At 40.2% G+C, this 14,203-nt stretch overlaps 1 protein-coding gene across 3 annotated transcripts in view; it reads right to left on the minus strand.

The window, feature by feature from the left end:
- Positions 1–248: 248 nt before the first annotated feature.
- The window catches only part of MACF1 (microtubule actin crosslinking factor 1), a 434,870-nt gene continuing 420,915 nt past the window's right edge, over positions 249–14,203 (minus strand). For 2 of the 3 annotated variants that reach the window (XM_060206158.1, XM_060206157.1), the window contains exons 98-101: positions 13,036–13,247; positions 12,233–12,343; positions 9,141–9,270; positions 249–1,722 (exon numbers count right to left, since the gene is read on the minus strand). In XM_060206158.1, coding sequence (XP_060062141.1) covers positions 1,466–1,722; positions 9,141–9,270; positions 12,233–12,343; positions 13,036–13,247 — 710 coding nt within the window. In that variant the 3' untranslated portion in view covers positions 249–1,465. The remainder of the gene's footprint in view (positions 1,723–9,140; positions 9,271–12,232; positions 12,344–13,035; positions 13,248–14,203) is intronic. The other variant, XM_060206159.1, reaches the window with a different exon arrangement.

Below are 14,203 nucleotides of genomic sequence, written 5' to 3' on the forward strand. Positions count from 1 at the left end.
TAATGCAAGTGGAGAAGATATGCTATGAATTTATGTTAGCAATACCTGATTATTTTCTTTGCTGCCTTGTCTTGTTAAATTAACAAGATCAAAATCAACTGGAAAAAATCTATTAATAAGCTCCATAATTTATCCTGATATTTTGAGTTGAATAATGAATGCACTTAAGTATTTAAACACATTCATACCCCAGAATAACATGATATAGATAAGGTAACTGTTTAGAAGGAAAATCAGGAAATACAAAATTTTTGTTACTGCAAGCAATTTTAATACAAAAGTGTGTCTTGTTTTTAAACAGTTCATTGGTAGAGCTTCAGTTTCTGCCTCAATTAAAACCAATTGAGATAATCACACAGCAACATGGTCGGAGCTGAAGAGGAACAGTAGCTAAAAAACAGGAGCCCCAGACAGCCCCTCTTCATGGTCACTTGGTCAGTTGACTTTATTACACACAAAAAAAGACAGAAGCAAACGGGACTTGTTAACAAGTGTGCTGGTGAACTCCTTTAAAAGATGAGCAAGTGTTTGTCTCATGTCTGCACTTTTAGAATAGGCTTGTGGAATTCATTCCTCAATTTTTGAGAAGTTGATCGACCATTTAATAAATAGCAGGAAAAAATGTAGATAAAGTCTATAATTCACAACACCACCAAGGAGTGCCCCCGTGCCAAGGGCCTGGGTCCCGGTGAACATGAGTTATTGGTGGCCAGAATGGATAGAAGTTACAAACCAGGACTCTTAAAAAAAAAAAACCCCAATGTTCTGACATTTTCTGAACAGTTACATTTACCCCTGAATTCTAGCAGCTATTTGTCTTTAAACACCCAGTACTGAAACAATTTTCAAAGACAGTATTGCAATGAACCCCTTCTGCTGTGTCATATGCAAAGGCCATCTAGATGAGATTCCCTCTCGTCAGCTAAAGTTACACAACATTAAAAACAACGGAAAAAGCAACTAGGGGTGCCCTCCCCTCTGTCCTTACATTAATTGAGGTGTCTGTGATTTACAAAAAAAGAGTTCCTTGAACACTGCAAAAGTCTTTTTTTTTTTTTTTTTAATATAGTTTATCTTGCTGAGATAGCAAGTCAAGTTTATAAAGAAGATGCATTTAGGAATAATCCTAAAAGATAAAGCAGGTTTACAACCCTGCACCGAGAAGAATCCCTATTTAGAGGCTTTTTTTTTTTTAATACACATTTGCAATTGACCTTTTCACTTGTTTTTCTCAAATATTTCTGGGCCCCATCCATTACAGGGTTACCAGGAGGCAAATTTTATCTACATAAATATTCACATGAAAATAGTAACTTACAAAAAGAAAAAAAAATAAGGCAGCTTCATAACACAATTGTTCTTTTACACTTTTAACAATATAACATTTCCCATTCAGAATAAATATACACCCAATGTATGGAGCAGAAGTCAGAGTGGATAGAGGCTTGGGGGTGCTTGTACAGTGTTATCGCTTGGGACCCGGAGTCCTGGGGGAGGCAGTGGTGGTCTTCTTAGACATAGTTGGGATTTTGGAAGGCTTGTTGAGCCCTCTCCTGGAATTGCCCTGACCTCCTGCAGTGCTGCTTTCTGAAGTGTCTGAACAAGCAGACTGTGTTTCTAACAGGTCAAAGTCAGAGGCATCACTTCCTCGCCGGCTGCTGGCCCGACTCCCGGCCCGACTCCCAGCCCGACTCCCAGGACGACTGGCTGACTTTTTAGGATCTGGAATTCAAAGAATAAAGCAGCAGATTTAATAGGGAAAGCATGGGGGGGGGGGGGAATAAGGAGTAAAGAATGAGACCAGAGGTCAGGATATTCATCTTAATACCACTTGAAATGCTGTGTGACCTAAAGTGGTCTTTCTGGATTCGACTTCCGGAGGCAGAGCTACGAGCAGCAGATCATTTTCTCTCCTCTCCTCTCCTCTCCTCTCCTCTCCTCTCCTCTCCTCTCCTCTCCTCTCCTCTCCTCTCCTCTCCTCTCCTCTCCTCTCCTCCCCTCCCCTCCCCTCCCCTCCCCTCCCCTCCCCTCCCCTCCCCTCCCCTCCCCTCCCCTCCCCTCCCCTCCCCTCCCCTCCCCTCCCCTCCCCTCCCCTCCCCTCCCCTCCTCTCCTCTCCTCAACTAGGAATACCAAAGGAGACCACCCGGGACCGAAACAAGACAGGACTAGAATGACCACAGGAACCCAGTAAATCACCGGTGAGTACGAACACGCGTGGCTGGTGACAGAGAGGAGAGAGGAGCCTAAGGAGAGATTAAGTGACTGCTAACAGTTCAGCAGTTTATCAGTTGAGACACCACCTCCAGTCTGCTCCACCAACAAGGGGACAGCTTAAGGGAGGAGAGGACTCCCCAGAGACTCACCAAGTGCAACTCTGAGTCTCCATTGCTACTACCCTCAGAATCTGGAGCAGCGACAGGAAGGGACATCAGGGGACAGAGATATAACCAGGAAACTCAGAAGACCTTTACCTCAGTGGCATAGCTGAGGGGCTGTGAAAATCTCTTTGCATAGCCACTGGATTATCTCTGCCACACCCTGCTTTATCTCTTGGTCAGGAGTCAGTGATTAAGCTAAGAAACCTATTGATAGTTTAAAAACCCTCAGGCTCCCATAGCCTACAGGGAAGGAAAAAAAAAAAGAGGCTTTTAAACCACTGAGCTCCAACTCAGGGATTGAAATAACTGTTAACTTCCACCACTGTGAACCCTTTAATTAACTTACTTAGACACAAGTCAATCCAGGCAATAGTGATCAATACTTTGAAAAGTACTGATAAAGGGAACTCATAACATAATATGTAAAATGGTTAAAACAACAAGAAAAAATATTGGAGAATCCAACCAGGACAAGAGTCCAGATAAAAGTCCTCCAGAGGGTGAAGCACAAAATAACGAGTTCAACATCCAAACATTAACTAAGGAAATAATAACAGGAGTGAGTAAAGAATTTGAAAAAATTGTAATCAGAAATGCAGGAACAACAAATGAGAATATGGAAGAAAATACTAATTATCTCATGGTTATTAGAGAGCTGAAAGCTGAAATCACTGAGCTAAGAATGCAACTAGCTGAACAAGCTAAAACAGTATCAGAGCAGGGCAACAAAATAGATGAACTCCAGAAAGCAGTACAGGGCAGAGAGAATAGAATCTATGAGGCTGAAGACAGAATTAGCAAGATTGAGGATGAATTAGAGACAACTAAAAAAGAAGTAAGAGATCTCAAAAAGAGATTAAGAGATGCTGAAAACAACAACAGAGTCCTATGGGATGACTTCAAAAGAAACAATATGCGCATTATTGGCATACCAGAGGAAGAAAGAGGAGAGGAAGAAAGCATTTTCCAGGCCATAGTAGCTGAAAACTTCTCTAGTCTAGACAACATAAAAGACATAAAGATTCAAGAAGCCCAGAGGGTCCCAAACAGAATTAACCCAGACCTAAAGACACCAAGACATATCATACTTAGATTGGAAAGGAATAAGGATAAAGAAAGGATCCTCAACGCTGCAAGAGAAAAACAGAGTCACCTACAGAGGAAAACCCATAAGATTAGCAGCAGACTTCTCCATACAAACACTACAGGCCAGAAGAGAATGGCAAGATATCTATCGAGTACTCAATGAGAAAGGCTATCAGCCAAGAATACTATATCCTGCTAGACTGTCATTCAGACTAGATGGAAGCATCAAAACCTTCTCAGACAAGCAACAGTTGAAGGAATCAACCATCACCAAGCATGCCCTGAAAGAAGTTCTGAAAGGTCTCCTATAAACAATCAGACCACCACAAATAGGACATATATCAAAACACTCTAAAACTCTACAAGAATGGCGTTAAAATATCTTCAATCTTTGATATCAATAAATGTCAATGGCCTGAATTCACCTATTAAAAGACACAGAGTAGGAAGATGGATCAGAAAACACAACCCAACAATATGCTGTCTACAGGAAACCCACCTAACTCAACAAGACAAACACAGACTTAAAGTGAAAGGATGGAAAACTATCATACAAGCCAATGGCCCACAAAAAAGGGCAGGAGCAGCTATTCTCATATCTGACATGAAAGACTTTAAAATAGATAAGATTAAAAAAGATAGGAATGGACACTACTTAATGCTCAGAGCATCAGTCAATCAAGAGGACTTAATTATTAACATCTATGCACCCAATGAGAAGCCATCTAAATACATCAAACTTCTACTGAAAGAGCTACAGCAACATATTAACAGTAACACAATCATAGTAGGGGACTTCAACACCCCACTCTCTCAACTTGACAGATCATCCAGGCAGAAAATCAATAAAGACATAAGGGAGCTAAATGAAGAGATAGATAAACTACAACTATTGGACATTTTCAGAGTCATTCATCCCAAGAAACTGAAATACACATTTTACTCAAATCCACATGGGTCATTCTCAAGGATAGACCATATGTTAGGCCACAAAGACAGCATCAGCCAATTCAAGAGCATTGAAATCATCCCAAGCATCTTCTCAAACCACAGTGGAATTAAACTAACACTTAACAATCAACAAAAGATTAGTAACAGTCCCAAAATGTGGAAGCTCAACAGTACACTTCTTAACAACTTCTGGGTCAAAGAGGAAATCAAGGAAGAAATCAAAATGTTTCGAGAGTTCAATGAAAATGAAGACACAAGCTATCAAAATATTTGGGACACAGCTAAAGCAGTCCAAAGAGGGAAGTTCATAGCTATACAAGCACACATTAGGAAACAAGAAAAAGCACAAATAAACAGCCTGATTGCACATCTTAAAGACCTAGAAGAAGAACAACAAAGGAACCCTAAAGCAACCAGAAGGACAGAAATCACTAAAGTGAGTGCAGAAATAAATAACATTGAGAATAGGAAAACCATACAAAAGATCAACAAAAGTAAATGTTGGTTCTTCGAAAGAGTAAACAAAATCGACAAACCTTTAGCCAGACTCACAAAACAAAAAAGGGAGAAGACCCAAATAAATCGGATAGTAAATGAAAGAGGAGATATCACAACAGACATGGCAGAAATATGCCACCAAGCTAGAGAACCTGGAAGAAATGGACGATTTCCTAGATACCTACCAACTTCCAAAACTAAGTCCATAGGAAGTGGATAACATGAACAGGCCCATCACAGCTAATGAAATTGAAACAGTTATCAAAAATCTCCCCAAAAATAAAAGTCCTGGACCAGATGGCTTTACAAATGAATTCTACAAAACCTTCAAAGAAGAACTAATACCTCTACTTTTAAAAGTCTTCCAGAAGATTGAAGACACTGGAATACTCCCTGTCAGCTTCTATGAAGCCAACATCACCCTGATACCAAAAGCAGACAGGGACACAACCAAAAAAGAAAACTACAGACCAATATCTCTGATGAACATAGATGCGAAAATATTGAACAAAATTCTAGCCAACCGGATACAGCAGTATATCAAAAAGATTGTTCATCATGACCAAGTGGGGTTTATCCCAGGCATGCAAGGTTGATTTAATATACGTAAATCAATCAATGTGATCCACCACATCAACAAAAACAAGACCAAAAGCCACATGGTCATATCAATAGATGCAGAGAAAGCCTTTGACAAAATACAACATCCCTTTATGATCAAAACACTACAAAAAATGGGAATAGATGGAAAATTCCTGAAGATAGTGGAGTCTATATATAGCAAACCTACAGCCAACATCATACTCAATGGTGAAAAACTGGAAGCATTTCCAATCAGATCAGGTACTAGACAGGGCTGCCCACTATCACCATTACTATTTAACATAGTGTTGGAAGTTCTTGCCATAGCAATCAGGCAGGAGCAAGGAATTAAAGGGATACAGATTGGAAGAGAAGAAGTCAAACTGTCCTTATTTGCAGATGACATGATAGTATACATGGAAAAACCTAAGGAATCCAGCAAGAAGCTTTTGGAAATCATCAGGCAATACAGTCAGGTGTCAGGCTACAAAATTAACATTCAAGAGTCAGTGGCATTCCTCTATGCAAACACTAAGTTAGAAGAAATTGAAATCCAGAAATCAATTCCTTTTACTATAGCAACAAAAACAATAAAATATCTAGGAGTAAACCTAACCAAAGAAGTGAAAGACTTGGGAGTCGGGCTGTAGCGCAGCGGGTTAAGCGCAGGTGGCGCAAAGCACAAGGACCGGCATAAGGATCCCAGTTCAAACCCCGGCTTCCCACCTGCAGGGAAGTCGCTTCACAGGCGGTGAAGCAGGTCTGCAGGTGTCTATCTTTCTCTCCTCCTCTCTGTCTTCCCCTCCTCTCTCCATTTCTCTCTGTCCTATCCAACAACGACAACAATAATAACTACAACAATAAAAAAACAACAAGGGCAACAAAAGGGAATAAATAAATAAAATAAATAAAATAATAATAAAAAAAGAAGTGAAAGACTTGTATACTGAAAATTATGAGTCACTACTCAAAGAAACTGAAAAAGAGAAGTGGAAAGATAGTCCATGTTCATGGGTTGGAAGAATTAACATCATCAAAATGAATATATTACCCAGAGCCATCTACAAATTTAATGCTATCCCCATCAAGATCCCAAGCACATTTTTTAGGAGAATAGAAAAAAATGTTACAAATGTTTATCTGGAACCAGAAAAGACCTAGAATTGCCAAAACAATCTTGAGAAAAAAGAACAGAACTGGAGGCATCACACTACCAGATCTCAAACTGTATTACAGGGCCATTGTCATCAAAACTGCTTGGTACTGGAACATGAATAGACACACTGACCAGTGGAATAGAACTGAGAGCCCAGAAATGAGGCCCCACACCTATGGACATCTAATCTTTGACAAAGGGGCCCAGACTATTACATGGGGAAAGCAGAGTCTCTTCAGCAAATGGTGTTGGAAACTATGGGTTGAAACATGCAGAAGAATGAAACTGAATCACTGCGTTTCACCAAATACAAAAGTAAATTCCAAGTGGATCAAGGACTTGGATGTTAGACCACAAACTATCAAATACTTAGAAGAAAACATTGGCAGAACTCTTTTCCGCATAAATTTTAAAGACATTTTCAATGAAACAAATCCAATTACAAAGAAGACTAAGGCAAGTATAAACCTATGGGACTACATCAAATTAAAAAGCTTCTGCACAGCAAAAGAAACCACTACCCAAACCAAGAGACCCCTCACAGAATGGGAGAAGATCTTTACATGTCATACATCAGATAAGAGTTTAATAACCAACATATATAAAGAGCTTGCCAGACTCAACAACAAGACAACAAATAACCCCATCCAAAAATGGGGGAGGACATGGACAGAATATTCACCACAGAAGAGATCCAAAAGGCTGAGAAACACATGAAAAAATGTTCCAAGTCTCTGATTGTCAGAGAAATGCAAATCAAGACAACAATGAGATATCACTTCACTCCTGTGAGAATGTCATACATCAGAAAAGGTAACAGTAGCTAATGCTGGAGAGGATGTGGGGTCAAAGGAACCCTCCTATACTGCTGGTGGGAATGTCAATTGGTCCAACCTCTGTGGAGAACAGTCTGGAGAACTCTCAGAAGGCTAGAAATGGACCTACCCTATGACCCTGCAATTCCTCTCCTGGGGATATATCCTAAGGAACTCAACACATCCATCCAAAAAGATCTGTGTACACATCTGTTCTTGGCAGCACAATTTGTAATAGCCAAAACCTGGAAGCAACCCAGGTGTCCAACAACAGATGAGTGGCTGAGCAAGTTGTGGTCTATATACACAATGGAATACTACTCAGCTGTAAAAAATGGTGACTTCACTGTTTTCAGCCGATCTTGGATGGATCTTGAAAAAATCATGTTGAGTGAAATAAGTCAGAAACAGAAGGATGAATATGGGATGATCTCACTCTCAGGCAGAAGTTGAAAAACAAGATCAGAAAGGAAAACACAAGTAGAACCTGAAATGGAATTGGCATATTGCACCCAAGTATAAGACTCTGGGGTGGGTGGATGGGGAGAATAAAGGTCCATGAAGGATGAGAAATGACATAGTGGGGGTTGTATTGTTAAATGGGAAACTGGGGAATGTTATGCATGTACAAACTATTGTATTTACTGTTGAATGTAAAACAATAATTCCCCAATAAAAAAATAAATAAATAAAGTGGTCTTTCTGGACCTCAGTCTCATCTGCACAGAAGTCTCTGAACTCTCTTTCTGGCTTTGTGATTCTACTTGAGAATCCTGTATTGTGAAGATTACAAAGAGCTTCTATCAGCAGCATTGTCACTTTTAAGCTCTAACAGTGGAATCAAGCAGAATGCTCAGTTGCCTTGGCGTTGAAGACAGCCTGGAAAACCATAAGCAGACTGAGAATGGGGGCAAAGCGATGGTGACGGGAAAGAGAGAGTCAGAGAATGAATCAAATTCCTGTTTCCATGATGAACACTAGTAGGTGAATAGATGTTTTCCTTACCTTACCTTTCTTAGCTCACCAGCAAAGATAATAAATGTGGATGCTGGAAAAATTACTATCAAACTGCCACCAACACTGGCTGGGCTTCTGACGAAGGTTCCACTTCAAGAGGCTCTTTTTTTTAAGGTTTATTTTATTTATTTATTTTAGAATAGAAAGACACTGAGAGGACAGAGGGAAAGAGACACCTGTAGCACTGTTTCACCACCTGTGACCTGTGAAGCCCCCCCCCCCCCCCGGAGTTGGGCACTGGGGGCTTGAAGCTGTGTCCTTGCACAAGAAAATGTGTGCCTGGCCCCTGAGGAGGTTCTTTCTTCTTTTTAGATTCTTTCTCTTTATTTATTTATGGGGGGGGGGTTAATGGTTTACAGTCAACAATAAAATACAGTAGTCTGTACATGTGCAACATTTTTCAGTTGCCACATAACAATTCAATCCCCACTAGGTCCTTCTCTGCCATCATGTTGCAGGACTTACCTGAACCCTCCCTCTTTTTACATTCTTTCACATCAATTCTGATCCAAAACAGGTGGCCTGGCTTTGGCCATGGAAACCCTCAAAAGGGAAGGCGTGAGCTAGTTGTAGAGACAAGAACTACAGGAAGGTCAGCAAAGCCTGCCAGTTTCTCTCTCGGGAATCACACCTGATTAGGTAGCATAGGTACTTACCTGCCCGATTAGTTTTGGCACCTGTGGAAGCAGGGGAGGAACTATTGCTAGTATCACCCGCAAGGGATGTTCGACTGGAATGGAAGGTTGGTGTTGGTCGTTTCAACTTGCTGCCTGTCGATGGGATAACCTTAAAAAAAAAAAGTTACTATTTACTTGGCAAAATCTCTGACAGAAATTCAATTTTAAAAGGTTCACATCAGCTTTTTTATATTTAATTTATTGAAAGAAAATTAAAAGTTCAGGAAAACAAATATTTATTGTGGAAATATCAACTATGTATTCTCATGATTCCAAAATAAAGGTTTTGTACTAACTTAAAAGTTGGAAATGTCTTCCAAAAACTTCGACCTCACTGAGTAATTTTCTATTAGAAATGGAAAATATACCCTCAAACTTAAAAGTCTAGACTATTTTTAATAAACAAATGTGGTGCATGACTATGGAAAAAAATTCTAAATATCAAAGCTTTGGGATAGAAATTTGAATTCCAGCCCCCAATATTTACTATGGGGCACACCAGGTACTTAGTATGGATATACAAATCTTACTCCCAATTTCTACCACTGAGTAAGTGCAGCAACTTATCATCTTTTAGTCTATTTCCTTATTGGTAAAATGCAAATATATACACTTGACTGATGGATTAACTAAATGGTTAGGAGAAGTAGCAGAGTGAGAGTGTGATGTCAGGAACAAGAATCTGAAGGTGAGCCAGAACCCTGGGTTTAGATCTGGGCTTTGTAACTTGTCTAAATTAACATCTGTCTTTACTACCAGGAAATCAGGGACAGATATTCCCTTTCTATTCCACTTCTTCCATATTTCCTCTCAGTCAGTTCACCACAGTAGCCTCTGGGTTGTTCCTCTGTTTGTTAAGCTACATTATTTACTCTGCCAGGCTGACCTTGCAGCCCTACTTCCAACTCTGTGTGCTCATTTCTTCAGCTGAAATGGCCTATCAGATCACTTCAAAAGTAAAACTGCTTAAAGCTTCCTATTCTCTGTCCCTGCTTCATTTCCCTGCAATAGACCTGTTTTTCACTCTCTCCTGCATTAAAGCATGGACTCTACAAAATAACTCAGTTGGCAGAGTTGCATGCCTGAAGATGCCAGTTTGGTCCCTAGTGGGAACAATGGGTTGTCACAGTGGGTTCTGGTTTCTGCATCTTTCTCCAGTATGTGAAACTCTCTACTGCCTATTAAACAAACCTTAAAAACAAATAAAAATAAATAAATAAAACAAAACAAAAAACCTTTTTTGAATGAATAACTGATTCAGTGTAGAAGTACTTCCTAAACTGGAAAAGAGCTTGGTATTATTGCTACCAGTAGCAGTAACATTTGAAAACTTGAGTGTTTTTAGTCAAGCAGGCAATTTGGAGACAGTATTTTAAATATGTTTTGAGGAGGTCAGGCAGTGGCACACCTGGTTAAGTGCACACATTAACCATGAGTAAAGACCCAGGTTCAAGCCCCAAATCTCTACCTGCAGGGGGATGCTGGTGAGACAGATATCTTTCTTGTCTCTCTCTCTCCCCCTTTTTATCCACCCCTTTCAATTTCTGTCTTATCAAATAAAGAAAAAGATAAAAATAAAAAAGAAATCCGTTTCAAATTTCACTAATGCTATTCTAGCTGTGTGTTTTCTAGTATGCTATTCTAGCTGTGTGTTTCTAATTTTTCTTTGAAATGAGCTGTCAATTGTTTTCCAGAACCTTTAAGATGATTATACAAATCGGAGAACAGAGCAACCCATTTATTATGTTTCATGTATACTTCATCACTTTATAAAGAAAAGCCAATGCGACAGAAAGTGATTAACATTCAAGCACAAACCCTCCTGGCCTACACAGGAGGAAGAGCACCAGTTTCAGAAGCTTCCATTGGTGAGCACTGCTGTTGGCAAGACTGCAGGCCCAGGGTCCCCAGGGAGTCCACATCAGGACATGGCCTGGCAGTGGAGCACCAACAGGTTAAAAACAAAAACAAAAACAAGGTAAGAAACTCAAAATGAAAAAGTTAAAATAAAAAAATCAGAATCCTATGAGAATCGGCATTTTGTAATTAAAAAATTACTACTACTTATTTTAGAACCTTTCAGACATTCATGAAACTGGAGCCATTAGGGGAGAAGAAAAGGCAAGACATGCAAATTGAGTTTTGGGATTTTAGTAGAAATAGGTTCCCAGATCATGTTCCAAACCAGGTATTTTGCTGAATTGGAATTTTAGTGTGAAGTGAGGTAAATCCCAAAGCAGCAGTCCCTTCGCAGGCATTGGCTTCTTGTACCTCATGCTTTGTTTGGCTTTATGTAACTGAAAGAAGTACTAACTTCTGAGGCACAAGAACTCAATGTTTCTCAGCAGGAGCTAGATGCAAATTGTACTCTATCAGACAAGCCACTAGTCTCTGTTTTGTTTTTGAAACACTGCTCTTCCAAAAGTACTCAGGCACTTTAATGACTGCACTTGAACATGTTTAGCTGCTGGCATGTGCATTCAAATCAAGCACAAAATCCCAAGTGCTTAGGTCAAAAATTCGCAAGTAAAATCTGAGCCTTAAAGCAGTGTTCACTGATACTGTGCTTGGCTGAAGTATGCAGCACCCTTGCCTCTGACCAGTGTGGTGATACCTACCACCCTGGGGTGTGGCTTAGGGCAGGGGGTGCCAATTACTCTTCTGTTCTAAGCAAAGATAGAACACTGTTGATCATGCGCTATAGCTGAATTTCAAGTGTTCATAACTCGTCCATCCCATCTGACATTTGGAGACTTTAAGAGGCCTGGTTATAAACACTACCAATAAACAAATCACCAGGAATGACCACTGTTTATTGCCCAGAACAAATATCATTCTGAAGACCATTAAAACAAGCCAGTTTTAGACATCTCTTAATTATCTCCAATTTTGGTGAATCCGAGTTAGAAACCCCTGAAAAACACTTGATTAGATCAATCAGCTGTGAGAGCAAGCACCACAAAGATAGAAAAGAGTGTAGACTTGTGTCCAGAAGAGTAGCCAGTTAAGTTCTTGGCATTAGCGAGGGCCTTGTCCTGACTGTGTCCTTAGTCAGCAAAGCCATACTCTACCTCGGGGCTGGGCAGCTGGAGGTCAGGATAATGGCTGTCCCTGACAGGGGTGCCAGCTTTACTGTTTATCAACCAGGGTTTGTCATAACAGCGAGAGAACTGAAGTGGAGTCTGTGAAACGGAAATCCAGAGGGAAGGATGGGAACAATTGAAAATGGGACAGAAAGGGAGTAAGTTGGGAACATAAAATAAAAAATAAATAGAAGACACTAAATTTTAAAGGAACAGAAAACAAAATAAAATGTGCATTAATACAACAGAATAAAAGAGACTAGGCAGAAAGGCAGCAGCATTCTTCATATAGAACCTGTCACATCAACAGACTTATCTGTTAGCTCCAGCTGCATCCAAACTGCCTGGATTTTCAAACTCAGAAACTTTGGATGGACTCAAATTTAAACTGGAAATACATGGAAAAAGCATTTAATAGCTGACTTAATGGCCCGAGTATAAATTTTTAATAAATGTAGTCTTCTGTAGTCCTTCCTCTCTTTCTTTTTTCACCAGGGCACTGCTCCACTCTAGCTTATGGTAGTGCTGGGGATTGAACTTCAGACTTTGGAGCCTCAGGCATGAGAGTCTCCTTGCATAACCATTGTGCTATCTACCCTACCTTTCAGTAGTCTTCTTAAAGGCCCTGTATCTGAGTACCACAGGGGCTTTGTCAGCTTCATCTAGTTAGGCTTGGTCTGTAAGTCTTCATTTTGCTCTCCTTACTGGAGCCTTTCAGTGACTAGATCGAACCATGAACAGCTGAAAAACTGGAAGCGAGGAAGAAGGTCACAATGGAGGTCTCTACATACCTTGGTACCACTGCCTGGTGTAGCTGGAGAAGACGGCATGGATGTACAGCTGTGGTTACTCTGACTAGCACTTGAACTGGAGCGGGTAGGGGAAGCTGCCCGGGAAGACGGTTTGGACCTTCGGCCTCGTGATCGGAAAGGGGTCATCCCTTGGGATGCCCCCTCCGGCAGGATGAACTTCTCTCTGAGCTCGATGTTAGTTCTACCTCGTGCTAAAAAGGCAACACATACACACAGGATTATCATCTAACCTTTGAAAACACATATTTGATAGTTACACAGCTGCTTGACCCCATGATAAATTAGATGAGCAAAAGATTTAGAATCATCTGCAAATTCTTTGAAAGTAGATTTAAGTTAGGAGACAAGAGTTGTAGCTTAGTGTATAACACATGCCTTGAATCTATGAGGCTCTGGTGCCCCCCCCCCAAAAAAAAAAGATAAATTCATGATTTATCAACCTTGTCATGGCTTTCACCCATAGCAGACACACTAATAAGCTATGATTTGCTATAAGGAGTTTCTGTATAAAATATTATCCCCATCTGATGTCCTGATCTTGCAGGCTACTGTCCCTGGGGCAAGCACATTGTAACTGGTCAGGAAAAGCAGATGCAGCTCTTACAAGAAAACCTCTGAGGTTAAATCAAACTCTCTTCTCTCTCTCACAATACATGCATACTTTTTACAGGATGCAGGTCAATGGAATATGAAGAAAAACCCCTCATTGTCATAGGCAATGTCCCACCCCTTTTATTTGAATTTAGTTGGTACTAAGCCCAAGGAAAGGAGTCCAGGAAACTCACGACAGTATAAAAAACCAGGATAAAATCATTGAGAAGTAAACATGTGGGAGGAGAGAGAGAAAGATTAAGAACATGCAAGAAATTTGCCAGTGAGGAGAAACCGTGAAGTCACAACCTGAAAGCAGCAAGATGCTGAAGGAATCAGTATAAGTGAAAAGACTGTCATGGCACAAGGAACCCGAAAGCAGCACTAAGGACCACGAGGTGCTTCCTGTGGCCTTCTGGAGATATCAGATTGTTATATAAAAATCTGGATTTTTGTCAGAAGATATCAAGAATAGACAACAAAAATATCAAATGGGGAGGGTACTAAACTAAAGGAAATAATTCCTCTGGAGTATGTTCAAACATTACTTCTCACT

Source organism: Erinaceus europaeus, chromosome 13 (assembly GCF_950295315.1).
Source record: "Erinaceus europaeus chromosome 13, mEriEur2.1, whole genome shotgun sequence".
Taxonomy (NCBI): Eukaryota; Metazoa; Chordata; class Mammalia; order Eulipotyphla; family Erinaceidae; genus Erinaceus; species Erinaceus europaeus.